The sequence below is a fragment of the Dendrobium catenatum genome, unplaced genomic scaffold, assembly GCF_001605985.2.
Source record: "Dendrobium catenatum unplaced genomic scaffold, ASM160598v2 fragScaff_scaffold_133, whole genome shotgun sequence".
Classification (NCBI taxonomy): Eukaryota; Viridiplantae; Streptophyta; class Magnoliopsida; order Asparagales; family Orchidaceae; genus Dendrobium; species Dendrobium catenatum.
The window spans coordinates 11,443,721-11,461,393 of NW_021318595.1; the positions used below are offsets into that span (position 1 = coordinate 11,443,721).

General features: G+C 35.7%; 2 protein-coding genes across 4 annotated transcripts in view; both read right to left on the bottom strand.

The window, feature by feature from the left end:
* Positions 1 to 926: 926 nt before the first annotated feature.
* On the bottom strand, positions 927 to 4,284 carry LOC110114125 (endoplasmic reticulum chaperone BiP-like). The gene is made up of 3 exons (XM_028699257.1): positions 4,177 to 4,284; positions 2,500 to 2,617; positions 927 to 1,783 (listed from the first exon to the last, which is right to left on the bottom strand). The coding sequence occupies exons 1-3, from the start codon at positions 4,282 to 4,284 to the stop codon at positions 927 to 929; spliced, it is 1,083 nt and encodes a 360-aa protein (XP_028555090.1).
* The window catches only part of LOC110114129 (endoplasmic reticulum chaperone BiP-like), a 16,692-nt gene continuing 2,630 nt past the window's right edge, over positions 3,612 to 17,673 (bottom strand). The window contains exons 1-2 of one of the 3 annotated variants that reach the window (XM_020846895.2): positions 14,195 to 14,333; positions 3,612 to 5,011 (exon numbers count right to left, since the gene is read on the bottom strand). In XM_020846895.2, coding sequence (XP_020702554.2) covers positions 4,395 to 5,011; positions 14,195 to 14,291 — 714 coding nt within the window. In that variant the 5' untranslated portion in view covers positions 14,292 to 14,333 and the 3' untranslated portion in view covers positions 3,612 to 4,394. Of the gene's footprint in view, positions 5,012 to 13,044; positions 13,860 to 14,194; positions 14,355 to 17,673 lie in introns of those variants that run through there. The other 2 variants (XM_028700111.1, XM_020846894.2) reach the window with 2 other exon arrangements.

The following is a 17,673-nucleotide window of genomic DNA, read 5'->3' on the forward strand; positions in this document are numbered from 1 at the left end:
TTTAGAGTTCCAAAGAAAACTAAACTTTTCCAAAACATGTTTTTTTCAAAATTCTACAAACAACAGTCATTTTAGTAAATTTGGCCAGATCTGAAGCACTCAATCATTAGATTCATGTTGATTCACTTAACCATAAATCATTTATCAAATATTTAAATGTCTAAATGAGGTTAGAATGAGTTATCTAAGGCCCATTAGATTCTTTTTATCGAGTTGCTCAATTCGAATATAAGCAAGCATGTTAATTAGATGCCATTTGGTACATCAATTTAGTTTCTAGATCTTTCAAACATAACCCAACAGAGCGTAATTAGAGCTCATTCAGAGTCAGATTGGATCAATTGTAGCATCAAAGATTTGTCTAATCGAGACGTTCAATTTGACTATAAATATATTAATATGACAGTTTGGTTGACCCAAAATTATTAATTCTAAAATCAATCACTACAAATATTATGTCGAGATTCATGTCAATCAAAAGAATTTTCTATACATATATCAAATATCACTCTTTACAAACAAAAATATCTTTTATATATATATATATATATAATCACTACAAAATTTCAGATTGCTGCATCAATCATGATTAGATAGAGATAGAATACAACAACCATACATTAAGATGATAAAAGACGCACACATACATACCACTCAACGACAGACTTATACATTGAACATATGGTACGTAGTACACAAAATGAAGGACATAAAAGAGACAAGCAGGGAAATAAAATATACGTATAAAGGTACATACGTACTGCCCTCCCTATCCATTCATGCATGTGGTGGAGAGCTTTCTTTTATTTGAAAGCAAAGAGACACATTAATATATTATAATTAACACTAGGCATGGCTGGAAGTTCATATACGATATATTCATGGTCAACACACCCAGCCACTCCGGTCTCAGATAAACAATAGGATCATCTGCCAGGTGTCGACTCTGGGAGTTCGGCTTGTTCTGGGTCCAACACTGGGAGTTCGGCTTGTTCTGGATCCAACAATGGGAATTCGGCTTGTCCTTGGTCCTCGGGAATTTTTGGAGTATTCAACGGGTAAATCGGTATCTTCTTATCTTCATAAGACAGATACGCAGCGCCGTACGCCACAATTTCATCAGGATTATCTATCCCTTCCCACACCTCAGCCTTGCTGAAACTCTCTTTCACCGCCTTCCTCACTTTCTCTGACCTTGACGCCTTACCGACGAACACCACCTTATCCACCTCAGTCTTCTTGATGTTTAGAATCTCCACTATATTCTTTAGAATACCAGCCAAAATGTTCTCAAATGGGTCCACAACGAGTGCCTTCGCAGTTCCTCCAATAATTCCTATTATTCCACTCCTACTACCCTTTTGATCCTTCGACCCATCCAAGTCGATCACCTCAGGATGAGCTTCGTGTGCCTCTAGGACGAAATGATAGTGTTCATATTGGTTTATTGGGGGAACTATGGAGACCACGCTGATTTCGAGGATGCCACCCGTTAGAGAAATGATGGCGAGGTTCGTGGAGATTTTTGGTTGAACCTTCTTGACATAGACGGCAGAAACGGCGGTGTGTTCTTTGATGACTTGTGTGATGTTGAAGCCATTGCCCCTCCCGTACGAGATTATGTCATCTTGGTATTTTTCACTCGTGTTGTTAGGAATGACTATAACGGCAGCGTCGAAGTTTGGGGCCCCGAAGAAGCTCTTGACAACGTCCACTGCATCTTTCAGAATCGCCACCACTTCTTCCTTTGTTGTCGAAGCAGCTACACCCCTTAGTTTCAATCCTGCGATTTTTTTTAATAAATAAATATAGGCAACTCATCTTCATCTAGTGGTTCGGAGTTTTGACTCATCTTGATATATGAGAGTTTAACTTAATTGGCTTAAATGTCCAAATAATATATGTTTGGGTTAATTTGTAAGCTTTCATTTTTAATTTTAGATTTTAAATTGAAAAAGATTTATGAAAATTTTTACAGATAAACTAAGTTAGTTAGAAAAATAAATGTCGACTGCATTTTTCTGTGAAATTGAAAATTATCTGTGCAGTAGAATAAATGTTCTGAAATGTTGTTATTTACATTCTGTGCTAATTTGGTGAATTTTGATTTGCAGGAAATTTTGTGTAAATTCCGTATACTGCCGTTGTGCTGCCCGATTTTTGTCTGATTTCTGATTTGCCCGGATTTCTTCTGAATTGAAATGTTATCTGTATGTGCTATAAAAAGGGAGTTATAAGGGGCCTGGATCCTATGAGATTCAGTTAGTTAGTGTCTGGGGAAATCTTAGTTGAGCTCAAATTGGAGAAATATCTGTTCTATTCCGGATCCGAGGAATTCTGTTGTTGTGGTGCCGTGAGCACACTTAGTTATTAATTACTCAGAGAATTTCTGGTGCCGTGAGCACATGGGAGATATAAGGGTCAGAATCCGTAGTGATTCTGTTTAGTTTAGTTTTAGCTATGAAATATTATCTGATATCTGATTCAATCTGATTCTACTTTCCGTAACTATTCTGTAAGCAATTATGATTCTGATACGATATGATCTGAAATTCTGATTTCTGATTCTGTTAATGTGATATGTCTGATCTGTGCTGTTTCTGATTTGATACGGCTTCTGTTTCCGTACAATTCTGTTAATTTGATATCTGTTCTGTTCAGTTTTGTTCTGATATGATTTGAAGTTCTGATTTCTGTACGATTCTGACTCTGTTGATTTAATCCGTTCTGATTTGTATTCTGATGTGATATCTGTCCGTATCTGTTCTGATTTGTTCTGTTTCGTTCTGATAAGTTCCGATTTGGATATTTGTCTGATTCTGTTCCGATTTCTGTACGGATTTCTGTCTGATGAGTTTGGTTTTGGATTCTGAGAGTTGTGATTGGAGGTTTGTTGCTTTGCTGAGCTGTTGAGCTCACTCTTATTTTCTGGTGGTTTTCAGGTTCTGGGAAAGAGAAGGAAGTCCAGGAATAGATTTCTGAGTTCTGATCAGTATAGGTATTGTTTGTACCTTTTGATTTTTGTACAGTCATGGCTTTTTTGTTCTGTCTTTCTTTCTGTTCAAAAGCCATGTACTGTATCTGTAGATGATTGTTTTGAGGAAAAGAAAAGATAGATGTTTTGTTCCGCTGTGTTTGGTGATTTATAGTAGCTCTGTGTTTCTGTGTTTGTGTGTTTGTTTGAATTAAATAATTTGGAAGATTCAGTTCAGAACCAAATTCCATAACCAGATCCTGGTTAGTCCGTCCGTTTTCGGTTCCGTGTCGCGGCCCGGTGCGAGCGGGATCCGTCCCGGATCAGGTCGGGTCGTGACATTAATGATGTTAGAATGAGTTATCTTAGGCTCATTATATTCTTTTATCGAACCGCTCAATTTGAATATAATTAAGCATGTTAATTAGAAGCCATTTGGTACATCAATTTAGGTTCTAGAGCTTTCAAACATAACCCAAGAGAGCTTGATTAGAGCACATTCAGAGTCAGATTAGATCAATTGTAGCATCAAAGATGTCTTATCGAGACGTTCAATTTGACTATAAATATCTAGATATTACAATTTGGTTGATCCAAAATTATTAATTCTAAAAACATTCACTACAAATATTATATAATTCATGAGAATTTTCCTTACATATATCAAATATTATAGAAAATCACTACAAAATTTCAGATTGCTGCATCAATAATGATTAGATAGAGATAGAATACAACAATTAACAATACATTAAGATGATAAAAGACATACCACTCAACAAATGACTTATACATTGAACATATGGTACGTAGTACACAAAATGAAGGACATAAACGAGCCAGGAAAATAAAAAAAAACATACAAAGGTACGAACGCACCGCCTTCCCCATCCATGCACGTGCTGGAGGAAAAATTATTACATCCGGATTCCGGATTCATCTGGAGGTCAATCCAGATGTGCCATGCCACCCGGGACCCAATGCATCCAGGTGATGTGGCACATTCTAATTCACCTCCGGACGACTCAAATACCGCACGTAATAATCTCTCGGGGTGGAGATCTTTCCTTTATTTGAAAGCAAAGAGACACATTAATATATTATAATTAACACTAGCTAGACATGTCTGTATGTCCACATACGATATATTCATTGGGAACCCAATAGTGCACCCAGCCAGATCAACATTAGGATCATCTGACAGGTGCCGATTCTGGGAATTCGGCTTGTCCTGGGTCCTCAGGAATTTCTGGGAATTCGTCTTGTCCTGCTAGGTCCTCAGGAATTTCTGAAAAATTTGAATCGTGCATCGGTATCTTCTTATCCTTATAAGACAGATACGCAGCACCATACGCCACAATTTCATCATCAGGATTATCTATCCCAGCTTCCCACACCTCAGCCTTGCTGAAACTCTCTTTCACCGCCTTCTCACTTTCTCCGACATTGACGCCTTACCGACGAACACCAGCTTATCTGCCTCAGTCTTCTTGATATTTGGACTCTCCAGTATATTCTTCAGAATACCCAAAACGTTCTCAAATGGGTCTACAACGAGAGCCTTCGCAGCTCCTCCAATAATTCCTATTATTCCACTCCCACTACTACCCTTCTGATCCTTCGACGGCTCATCAAAGTCGATCACCTCAGGATGAGTTTCGTACGCACGCAGGACGAATTCATAGTTATCAATAAAAGGTGATGGGGGAACTATGGAGACCACGCTGATTTCGAAGATGCCACCGGTCAGAGAAATGATGGCGAGGTTCGTGGAGATTTTTTGTTCAACATTTTTGACATAGACGGCAGAAACGGCGGTGTGTTCTTTGATTACTTGCGTGATGTTGAAGCCACGGCCCCTCCCGTAGGAGATTATGTCATCTTGGCCTTTTTGCTCCGTGTTGTTAGGAATCACTATAACGGCAGCGTCAAAGTTTTGAGCGCCGAAAGAGCCCTTAACAACGTCGACGGCATCTGTCAAAGTCGCCACCACTTCTTCCTTTGTTGTCGAAGCAGCTGCCCCCCTCAGTTTCAATCCTGAGATTATTAATGCAAATGTAAATATACGCAAGACTCAAATCCAAGACCTCTTAGTTGATAGCCAAATTTTCAAGCTGCGTAAATCAAGGCTTACACAAGCAACAATAATGTACTTAATGCAAATGTAAATATAACATAGACATTATGTGGCTTTTTATATATAGCAGTAAAAAGGACTTTGAGATGCCAGAGATTCTAGTATTTTAGATGGTATTGTATTAGAGAGAGAGAGAGAGAGAGAGAGAGAGAGAGCATGGCTTGTTTGGTTTGATTCCATTTAGATTTTATTTGTGACATTTTTTCATTATTTTGTAAAGAAGTTTTTTTTATAAAAATTTTAATTAAAAAAAATTATATTAAAAAATTGCTTTAGAAAATAGTAGAACAATTGTCCCAACTAAAGCCCTAACCAACTCAATTTTTTAATATTTTTTGTTTAATCTACTGAATGAAACTATAGATATATAATATTCCTAATCATATGACTTGATCTTTTCTTGGCGAAACATTAAAAAGCATGCAACAGTTCGTTGATTTTGGTAAGCTAATTTATTTTCAATTATGTATTATTTAAATATATCTATAAATTAATGTAAGACGTTATTCAGGACAAATGAGCGTTGATTACAATACTATTCAACATACTATTTTGAATAATTGAATAAAAAACTATCCATAAATTATACTATTCAACATACTATATTTAAATTTAAATATATCTATAAATTAACTTTATTTTTTCCACTTTTTTTTTACTGCTTTTAAATTCTATGTTTGAAAAATTATATGTGAAAATCATCTCTATTGACGACTGCATATTTTAGAATTAGTGAATTTCTATTTCATAGTTCAAAAAGGTTTTCCAAAATTCAAGAAAATTTTGAAATAATCAATCACTCCTCTTGGTTAGCCTTATATGATAGTTCTATTAGATTTAATACATGGCCTTGCATGTATCGTCAATAGGAAAAATTTGGGTTATATCAAAGTATTATCTTGTTTCCATCGTATTTTATTAAAATCTTCTATGTTTTTAGTTGACACAATGGGAAATATTAAAAAGGTTCAGATTTTACTAGGAATAAGTTAAATAACAATGAATGATAATTTCTTTTAAAAAACAATAAAAAATTAGCTCTCAATAATTTATGCTGTTGTAAGTAAAAAAAATATGCTGATACAGGACAACATAGAGCACAACACTATTGTTAGCATTTATATATAATAATCAATTGTGTTTCATTCTTTCACATATTTTATTTTCATATATATCTTAAAATTTCATGTCAAATAGCTTTGTATCTATCTTCAAGCTATTCTAACAAAAATTTGATAGGAATAGTTGTATTTATTATATTTTATTTGAAATGAACATAATATAAATGTTGATTAATTAACTATATTTTGGATTAACACTAGTAAAAATATAAGATTTTAACAGCAATTTTTAGTACTGGTTTTAAAACCGTTGCTATAGATTGGTATAGGATGCAATTTTAATCGTTGCTAATTTAAAAAAAAAAGTAATATTTTAGCAGCAATTTATATCTAGAGGCAGTTTGTCAACCACTGTCACCGTGCTTTCAATTCAAAATCACTACTATGTGCCATTTAATTTGCTCATTCCACCAATATTTGCCTCAAAAACCCCAATCCTAATGTTACTGGAAATATTCCGAATCAGGGAAGAAGCACCAGTAGGAATCCTTTAGGTTCTAGGTTTCAATTTAAATCCAAATCTAAAAATGCTTATATGCCTAAACCCTCTACCACACAATTGGATCTTTTGGGGGCTCGCCCTTCTAAGGTTTTGTGAATTCTTGATTGAATGAGTTTGGAATGTCTTCTGCAAATGCATTACGATATATTTTAATGCAATTTGTCTTTTGTAATTGTTATGTTACCTTTTTTTTTTTGGAGCTTAATTCATGTTTCATGCACATAATATAATTTGGAGTTAAAGAAAAATAGCCTATAGCTCTATCTATGAGGTTACTAGATATTGAAACTTACAATCTTTTTTTAAGAAATGTACGATACTTGGAGCCTCTCTCATATTTTCTAGGCTGATGTAGCACTCGAAACTTTTTTGATATCATCATCATCTAATGCTTGATAGATGAGGAAGAGAGCCTTATTGTCTCTCTTTCTTGAATCTCTTAAACTATCCTTCTATGTTAAGAATAGGATTGACTCATCGCTTGACTCATTATAACTTTTTCTCTACAATCTCTGAAATGTCATGGGCTCCAAGAAGCACCTGCATCTTTATACTTTAATCATTATAATATGTTGTCTTGAGCAATGAAACTTGGAAGGAAGTCATGCCTCCATTCACCATCTCTCAAAAGAAACATGGCTCTGATACCACTTTGTTGGAATGAAAAGAAATTCAGAACAAGAGAAGGCTAAAAAGAAAAGGAAAAGAGAGAAGATGAAAGAATCTATAAGTTTATTTCTCACTTTTAGCTTGATACAAACTCAAATACATTACCTCTACTTATACTAATAGTTCACCATTAGGATTGTGCCAACACATTTGAATCCAAGTGACAAATGACTCTCTAGAGTATTTTTAAATCTATTATCATAACGGACATTAAATCTTATTCTAGACATTTCTAAGAGTTACTCTACAATAGATTAATCTAGAATATGAGCTTTAATCAAATGCCCAAATAACAATGGGCCAAATTTAAGTTTATGTACAAGAGTACATAGTGGAATTCATAAAGCTTCCATTATGTTATAAGTCAATCCTGATCCTTCATTCTTCACATGCTCTACATATGAAATGTTGCTTAATAACATACTCTGCAAAAGTAATTAATCTTTATATATATGTGTAACAGTCTGTAGCAGGGTTTGTAAATGAAATATAAGAAAGTCGTTTACAATGCTTGTAGATGCATCGGTTTTGCATCATTTTTTTTAAAAACGCTACAAGAAAACTTGCACGTGTTTTAACCGGTGCAGTAGATCAAAAAAATGTTGTGAAAGTCAAATTTATTAGTATTGGTGGTTTAAAAAACTAGTAACTATTTCATTAGATTGCAATTACAATAATGTTACAGTAGTTATAAACACGCTGCAAGTATTTTTATGAAGATTAAACTCCATGTTGTGACGTCTTAAAATCCCTTTGAAAATATATCTTCTTTTTTTTGGTGGTCCTTCACTTTGAGAACATATACGCTACATACACGCAGATAAATAAAAAAACAGCTCAAACAAGCACGTGAAAACACAAGCATCACAATAATTTATAGTATAATCACGTTGTTTCAAGTCAAACATAGGTTGGCGAGATTTGCAAGAAATTACTTTAGTTATAATCTTCAACACAAATTTAAGTTTTATTTTGAGATGATTTTTTATTATTTTAAGTTTTTTTTATATAAAAAATTAAATTATAAATTTTTGTACTTGAAAACTAATTTAGAAAGCATCAAGAAAATTATCTAATATGAAGCCTTAATTAAATAAAAATTGTAATTACATAATGCATTATGTACTTTCTTTTGTACCTTCTTGTCTCTTGCCTTTGCATTGGTCTATATATTGCTATGTAATCTGCTTTAGTGTAATGAAGTAAATAGTTTTCTATGTTTTCCAAATTCCATCCTCTCTCGTGATGAATGTTTCTTCTTTCCTGCTTTCTCTCGATTTCGATCTTTGCCATGCCTTTCTACATGGTATCAACAGCCTTGATTCTGTTCTAAACTATTCTTTCTTTCCCGTGAATCCTCTGCTACTATGTCTTCCACAACTCAGGCAGACAAATTCTTCCACACCTCTGACAGCGCCAACTCCCCCAAAATCCCCTCCTCTCTAAAATTCTTGATGAGCAACGTCAAGAACGTCATCTCTCAACCCCTTACGGCGGATAATCATCCACTATGGCAATCTCAAGTGCTGAAATTATTTCAAGCCAACAAGTTCGAAGGCTTCTTAGATGGCTCCACAACATGTCTGCCTCCTTCGCTGCAAACCGACGACGAACAAACTCTCCCCAATCAAGAACGTCATCTCTCAACCCCTTACGGCGGATAATCATCCACTATGGCAATCTCAAGTGCTGAAATTATTTCAAGCCAACAAGTTCGAAGGCTTCTTAGATGGCTCCACAACATGTCTGCCTCCTTCGCTGCAAACCGACGACGAACAAACTCTCCCCAACCGTCCCACACAAAATGGATCTTGTTGGACCAAAACCTTGCAGTGGCCATCTACTCCATAATCTCCTCCACAATCTTGTCATATGTTTTTTCGGTAGATCATTGTACCGACATATGGACAACTCTTGACCGTCGTATTCAATCTTCCACCCGGGCAAGAATCATCCAACTAAAAAACGATATGCATTATTTGCCTATGAAAGACAAATCAATGACTCAATACGATCTTGAAGTTAAAGCCAAGATCGACGCTCTTACGGTTCCTGATGCTCCAACTGACGCCGAAGACGTTATTCACTACACGCTCAACAGTCTACCACACAACTATCAAGCCTTCAAGACCGCTATTCTCCCTAATCTTTGCCCGGTTACCCTGAACGAACTCTACATGCTACTATGTTGCGAGGAGCTAAATCTTGCCCATGAAGCCACTAAAGATCTCTAATCTTTACAAGTCTCTGGCAATAATACGGTGCTTACAGCAACTAGAGGGCGTGGTAGAGGATGAACTTCATATTCTCGGGGTCGTAACAACTGCCGCACGAACAAATATTCCAATCCCAACCGTCCCGCTAAATTACCTAGACCAGCAGTCACATGTCAAATTTGCAGAAAATTTGGTCACACAGCCGTCAAATGCTGGCATCATCATGACGATCACTACACCACCAATCCCCCATCAGCCTTCTTTACATCACCCTCACCGTCCACCCAGTCATAGTGGTTTCTTGATAGCAGAACCTCGTCCCATCTCACATTCGATCCAACCCAACTACAAAATACTCACGCCTATAATGGCTCAGGTCAAATAGTTCTTGGCAACAGCCGCCAACTACCAATATACACTACGAGTAAAGGATTACTTCCTACACCCACAAGTAGCCTTCAATTATCTAACCTCAATCTCGTTCCCAACCTATCTTTCATTCTCTTATATGTTCACAAATTAGCCACTAACAATAACTGTCTAATTACTTTATCATCTAATTGCTATAAAATAAAGGATCGAAAGTCCAACCACCATCTTCTCACGGGTCCGTGTATTAATGGACTCTATCCCTTTCGCAACAAATCGTCCATGACCTCCTTTGTGACTCAACTTGCTATTCTCTCAATTCAACAAGTTCTAGAAATGTGGCATCGCCGGCTTGGACATCCTTCTACTCAAACTCTTGTCACTATTGCTAATCACCATAATAATGTATGTATTTCCACAAATACATCTATGTGCAACACATGTGAAATGGTCAAGAGCCATCGATTACCTTTTGACAAATCTCAAAGTGTAACTAAGTTCTCGTTTTATCTAGTTCATTCTGATGCATGGGGTCCTTTTCCCATTATATCTTCACAAGGATATAGATTTTAAGTTTCATTTGTTGATGAATTCACTAAGTACACTTGAGTATATCCTTTAATTCATAAATCTAATGTGTTTATTAAATTTCTTGAATTTCAACGAATGGTCGAGCATCAGTTTAACTACAAAATTCTCATACTTCATACTGACAGAGGTGGAGAATTCAATAATATCAAATTCAAAACACTCTTCCAATACAATGGTATTCTTCATCAACTCACCTGCCCACACTCGCCATCACAAAATGGTGTGGCCGAATGCAAGCACTGTCATCTAACTGAAACCACTTGCGCACTTCTTATTGAAGCATCTCTACCACAACATCAATGGGTTGATACACTCCTTACACCTTCCTACCTAATCAATCGCTTACCCTCACCCAACACTCACAATAAATCTCCCTATGAACTTCTTTTTGGCACACCTCCTACGTACAATCGTCTTAGAGTCCTCGGCTGCCTTTGTTATCCTCGGCTAAAGCCATACTTTCCCAATAAACTCTCACCTCTATCTCTTCCTTGCGTCTTCATTAGGTACGCTCCATCTCAAAAAGGTTATCGATGCTTGGATCCTAAAATCAACATAATTTATACCTCTTGTCACGTCATCTTCAATGAATCTATATTTCTTTACTCCAACTATTCATCTCAACCTACACTCCCATCCCTAACATCTACCTCAACACCACCTATTCTACTCGTTCCCACAACCAATTTACATACATCTCTCACACACTCATCTACATCTCATGATACCAACTCCACGGCAACACCTTCACTATAGGTGCAATCCATCGTAGCTTCCCCTTCTCAAATTCTAATTTTCGCCAATATTTTAATCGAGAATTTTTGTAGGAGACTATGTCTCCCTACGATGTAATTAACTACGAGGGCTTGCGCTCGTAGGAGATTTAGAACCCGCATTAATTTTTAAAAAATTATTTTCAAAACTCACTTGATATTTCTTTTTGGAAATCTACTTTGAAATGATTGTAATCATCATATTCGTATAGTGGCTAACGAACGATACTCTCTTTCTCCAAAGAGATTTGTCGTGTGTTAGCATCAACTAGAATATGAAATTAACGATCCGAATTCTCTTAACTATCATAGTTCGATTCTAGGTTGAACCTCATTTTGACCCTCCCGGGGCCAAATGCGGTTCTCCTTTAAATTAGACAACGACAATTAAAAGAAAATTTATAATTCAGATTCTAAACCTGTTAGGAGATTTTATCTTTGCCTTTCGAGATGGTATTACATCTCTGATGGTCAGTTTGACTTCAGAATTAAAACTCAAACTTAGTTTCCTAAAAGAAACATTTAAAGCTCAAATTAGTATTCTTTGAAAAAATTTAACCAACGACGATCACTATCGTCATGTCTGAATAATTGTCAAGTAATGATATCCCCTTCCTTAAGGGAGTTATATCATTTGTTAATAAGGATTCAGGCATGAGATCAACGATAGTCTGCTTAAAATAACATAGTTAGAAATTAGATCGAACTTCATTTTGGCCTTTAGAGGTCATATGCGGTTCTATCCTAAATATGGTTATGATATTAGAAGTGGAATTTGTAATTTCAAATTTGAACCCCACTTTGAAATTTTATCTCCACTTTTCGAAGTGGTGTAATTTTTCTAATGAGACATTCGATCTCAAAATTCAAATTTAGAAGTCCATTTTAGAGTTCCAAAGAAAACTAAACTTCTCCAAAACATGTTTTTTTCAAAATTCTACCAACAACAGACATTTTAGTAAATTTGGCCAGATCTTAAACACTCAATCATTAGATTCTTGTTGATTCACTTAATCATAAATTATTTATCAAATATTTGAATGTCTTAATGAGGTTAGAATGAGTTATCTAAGGCCCATTAGATTCTTTTTATCGAGTTGCTCAATTTGAATATAAGCAAGCATGTTAATTAGATGCCATTTGGTACATCAATTTTGTTTCTAGAGCTTTCAAACATAACCCAAGAGAGCTTAATTATAGCTCATTAAGAGTCAGATTGGATCAATTGTAGCATCAAAGATTTATCTTATCGAGACGTTCAATTTGACTATAAATATATTAATATCACAGTTTGGTCGATCCAAAATTATTAATTCTAATTAAAAACATTCACTATAAATATTATCTCGAGATTCATGTCAATCAGAGAAGAATTTTCTATACATATATCTAATATCTCTCTTTAAAAACAAAAATATCTTATATATATAGACATAAAAGAGACAAGCAGGGAAATAAAATATACGTATAAAGGTACATACGTACTGCCCTCCCTATCCATTCATGCATGTGGTGGAGAGCTTTCTTTTATTTGAAAGCAAAGAGACACATTAATATATTATAATTAACACTAGGCATGGCTGGAAGTTCATATACGATATATTCATGGTCAACACACCCAGCCACTCCGGTCTCAGATAAACAATAGGATCATCTGCCAGGTGTCGACTCTGGGAGTTCGGCTTGTTTTGGGTCCAACACTGGGAATTAGTCTTGTTCTGGGTCCAACAATGGGAATTCGGCTTGTCCTTGGTCCTCGGGAATTTTTGGAGTATTCAACGGGTAAATCGGTATCTTCTTATCCTCATAAGACAGACACGCAGCGCCGTACGCCACAATTTCATCAGGATTATCTATCCCTTCCCACACCTCAGCCTTGCTAAAACTCTCTTTCACCGCATTCCTCACTTTCTCCGACCTTGATGCCTTACCAACGAACACCACCTTATCCACCTCAGTCTTCTTGATGTTTAGAATCTCCACTATATTCTTTAGAATACCAGCCAAAACGTTCTCAAATGGGTCCACAATGAGTGCCTTCGCAGTTCCTCCAATAATTCCTATTATTCCACTCCCACTACCCTTTTGATCCTTCGACCCATCCAAGTCGATCACCTCAGGATGAGCTTCGTGTGCCTCTAGGACGAAATGATAGTGTTCATATTGGTTTATTGGGGGAACTATGGAGACCACACTGATTTCGAGGATGCCACCCGTCAGAGAAATGATGGCGAGGTTCGTGAAGATTTTTGGTTGAACCTTCTTGACATAGACGGCAGAAACGGCGGTGTGTTCTTTGATGACTTGTGTGATGTTGAAGCCATTGCCCCTCCCGTACGAGATTATGTCATCTTGGTATTTTTCACTCGTGTTGTTAGGAATGACTATAACGGCAGCGTCGAAGTTTGGGGCCCCGAAGGAGCTCTTGACAACATCCACCCCATCTTTCAGAATCGCCACCACTTCTTCCTTTGTTGTCGAAGTAGCTGCCCCCCTCAGTTTCAATCCTGCGATTTTTTTTAATAAATAAATATAGGCAGCTCATCTTCATCTGGTGGTTCAGAGTTTTGACTCATCTTGATATATGAGAGTTTAACTTAATTGGCTTAAATGTCCAAATAATATATGTTTGGGTTAATTTGTAAGCTTTCATTTTTAATTTTAGATTTTAAATTGAAAAAGATATATGAAAATTTTTACAGATAAACTAAGTTAGTTAGAAAAATAAATATTAAAAAAAAATAGTATGAAAATTTTAAACTAAAGTTTAATTAAAAAAAAAAATTGATCATAAAATTTTGTTGGAAACTAATAAAAAATAATAGGGAGATATTGTGATAACCCTTCGATCCTTCGACGACGATGTACCGGTCCTCCACAAGGCCGCCGACTTTCAGCGGAAGTTCGGTCAGATCGATGCCAATTCGAGTGGGAGCCATTTCTGCAGCTAATAACTTAATTCCTAAACCATACGGCTATACAGAGAGCTCTTTATAGGCTCGATTGCGTGATTTTAGCCGTTGATTTTAAATTATTGCACATAATAATTGTAACGATCGGATTTATTATTTAATATTTGTGAGAGCTTGGTCCTAAATCGATTTTTTAAATGAGTTGATCCAAATTCAAAATTTTCAGACGATTTTCTTTCATGCATGTCGTGTCACATATTCACATCTCTATTATAATGATGGATGATGGGAGCAAATAAGATGAAGCGCTTAGACGCAGATGTGCAAGTGAAGTCGACATCACCACTCACCATGCGCCAACTAATCCAAAGATAGCAATCAATGATAGTTAAACATGCAATGTGCTTAATATTAATTTCATAAATTTTTAGTAAACTTTGGAATTAATCTATGGGACATATTTTACACAATGTAAATATAATTATTACGGACTGAAATATATATTTAAAATAAAAAATAATTATGCATCATGTAATATTTATAATGGTAGAAAAATATAAAATTTAGTGTCCTAATTTTGTATGAAGATTCAACACACAAACATATGAAATATATGAGTGTATCATTTATAAGAGACACTAAAATTTTTATGTGGAAAACTCTAAAAATCATAAGGTATTTACCACTTCAAATAAATCCACTAGTGTTTGCAGTTGATTATAAATAAGGTTCTTCCTGGGGGGAAGTGTCTTGGCTTGATGTAGCAAATATACATCATATAGAGTGCATTATATGATATGAGTTAGAAGAATTAGTGTTAACATATATGTTCGTTTGGTCGGCAGAGCATAGTCGGCGAACGATGTAGGTTGGTAGGACCGTAATCAGGTGACCGTGGTCGGAAGAACCGTATTCAGGCAACGATGGTCGGAAGGATCACAGTCGGTAGGCGACAGAGATTAGAAAGTCCATAGTCGAGCGAAGGTGGTCGGAAGGATCATATTCGAGTAACGATGGTTGAAAAGACTGTATAGTCGGCAGGTGACAAAGTTAAGAATGACCATAGTCAGTAGACAGTCGTCAGAAGGATCATAGTCGGATAAAGGTGATTGGAATGGCCATAGTTAGTAGGCAATGAAGGCCATAAATACCATAGTTAGGCGACGATGGGACGATGGTCAGAAGAACCATACTAGTATGAAGGTGGATAGAAGGATCGTAATCGATAGGAGACGGTGGTCGTAAAGACAATAATCAGCCGACTAAGGTTGGAAGGACCATAGTCTAATGAAGGTGGTAGGAAGGACTATAACTAGTAGGCAACAGAGGTTGAAAATACTATAGTCGGGTGATGCTTGGTGGCTCGACAAAAGTCTGGGGACGACTTGTGGCTAGGGAAAAAGTCTAGCGACGGTCGGTGGTCGGGGGTAAATCTGACATCAGTTGGTGGTCGGGTGGAAGTCGGGCGACAATTTGTGGTTGCACATAAGTCCGACGGTGATTGGTGGCCGAGCATAAACCCGATGACAGTTGGTGGTTGGGCTAAAGTTTGACAACAACTGATGGTCAGATGAAAATCTGGTGACAATCGATGGCCTCTTAGAGAATAAAATAATGAACTGATTAATTTAAAGGAAATAGCCTCTTATAATTAATAACGTTTTAATATAAATTCAATTATTTACTTATAATTGATTAATAACTGTAACAGTATTTATTTCAGATAATTGATTAATTTAATGTTTTAGCCTCTTATAACTTGATTGTGTCTAAACTCTACTCATTTACACCCCTAATCAAAGGTTAAATAAAATAATGACATGATTAATTTAAAGGAAACATTAGCTAAGAAATACAAAGATTTGATTGTTGCTCAGTATATAATTTCCAAAGTCAGAACTATGTAAAGGATCTTTTCCTCAGCTATGAAGGCACGATTTAGTGTCCATCTAACTATAAAATAAACAATCAAAATTACTCTAGCCTTTACGTAGTAAACATTATGATTTTTTTTTTAGTCATGAGCTACCATAAACTCATATGATATATATTTATTGTAAAATACTTAAAAAAGATCTGACAGTGAAATCACCGTATTCACTCAATAAGGAAACCCCAGGAATGAGCAAATGTGCATATCATCACACAAATTGGAAATTTAGAGAACCTAAAATGAAGAGGTTGAAAACTTATATGGAGCTTCCTACCTCTTTTCACACACACCAGCTAAGAGGTCAGAGGTCTAAAAAAGTCTAAGTGCAAAATAAATAATGCACGGGTGACATATAATGGCAATAAATACGTCAAAAAGGGAAGAAGAACACTTACTGAGAAGTTCAATAGGCCAAAGTTTTCAGGAAAATAAAGTTGAGCCATTTCCAATGATAAGAAAAACCACGAAGTTTTCTCTTTAAATAAAGAAATAATCACATATGGCCTGAAAATCACAAAAAACTAAAATAAATAAGTCATTTAGTATGTTTTGAAAATTACAATTCAAATTGTTTTGATAAGAGAAAAATAACAAGGAATAGCCACCTCCGCATGAATATCACATAATGCTTTTAAAATCAACACACAGGTTAGTGGTTCAAGATTCTTGTACATCTCAACCTCGGTACTAAACATAATCATAACTCATAGCGTGACTTGTATTTACCATTCAAAAAAGATTCATGAGTTAGCAAAAAGTACCCATGTGATGCAACTATCGGTATCTCCTCATCTTCTACCTACAATAATAATTAGATCTTAGCTAGTAATTTATAGCAAGTGCTAATCATAAAGATCATCACTTTCTCTAAGTGTAAGAAATAAGCAATTAAGCCATTAGCTTAGGGTAGCATACCCAATGCCACCAATCTTTTGTCTTCTTGCACAAAACTGAAAACTAAGTTGCCCGACCTAAAGCCACGTGGATAACAGGTGGATAGCCTGATAACATTTACAAAAATGAGTAATAAACTAATTTTAAAAAGTTATGAGCAAACAACTAAATGAGATAATCCATTAAAAAGTAGGAAGCTGTAACCATAATTAGAGAAGATATCCTACTGGAGAAGACAACAGAGCAGAAGAAGAAAATCTAGGGGATGCCGAACAGATGCGAAGACGAAGGCGAAAGCATAAGCTTTATTACCTAGAATATGAAGTGAATGAGAAGCTTGGCGAATTCGGGCCAATGCGAAATTTATTACATTAATTTAGCAGCGGAATATGAAACGAATGCTTATTATATATCTTCTCATTCGAATAGGAAATGAATGCCCACTTCTCCGAAATCAGAATACGAAATGAATTCGCAAATAAGCAAATAGGAGTAATGACAATTAATATACAGTTGTTTGAAATGAATACTTTTTACAGTTATTAATCAATTATAAGTAAAATAATTGAATTTATATTAAAA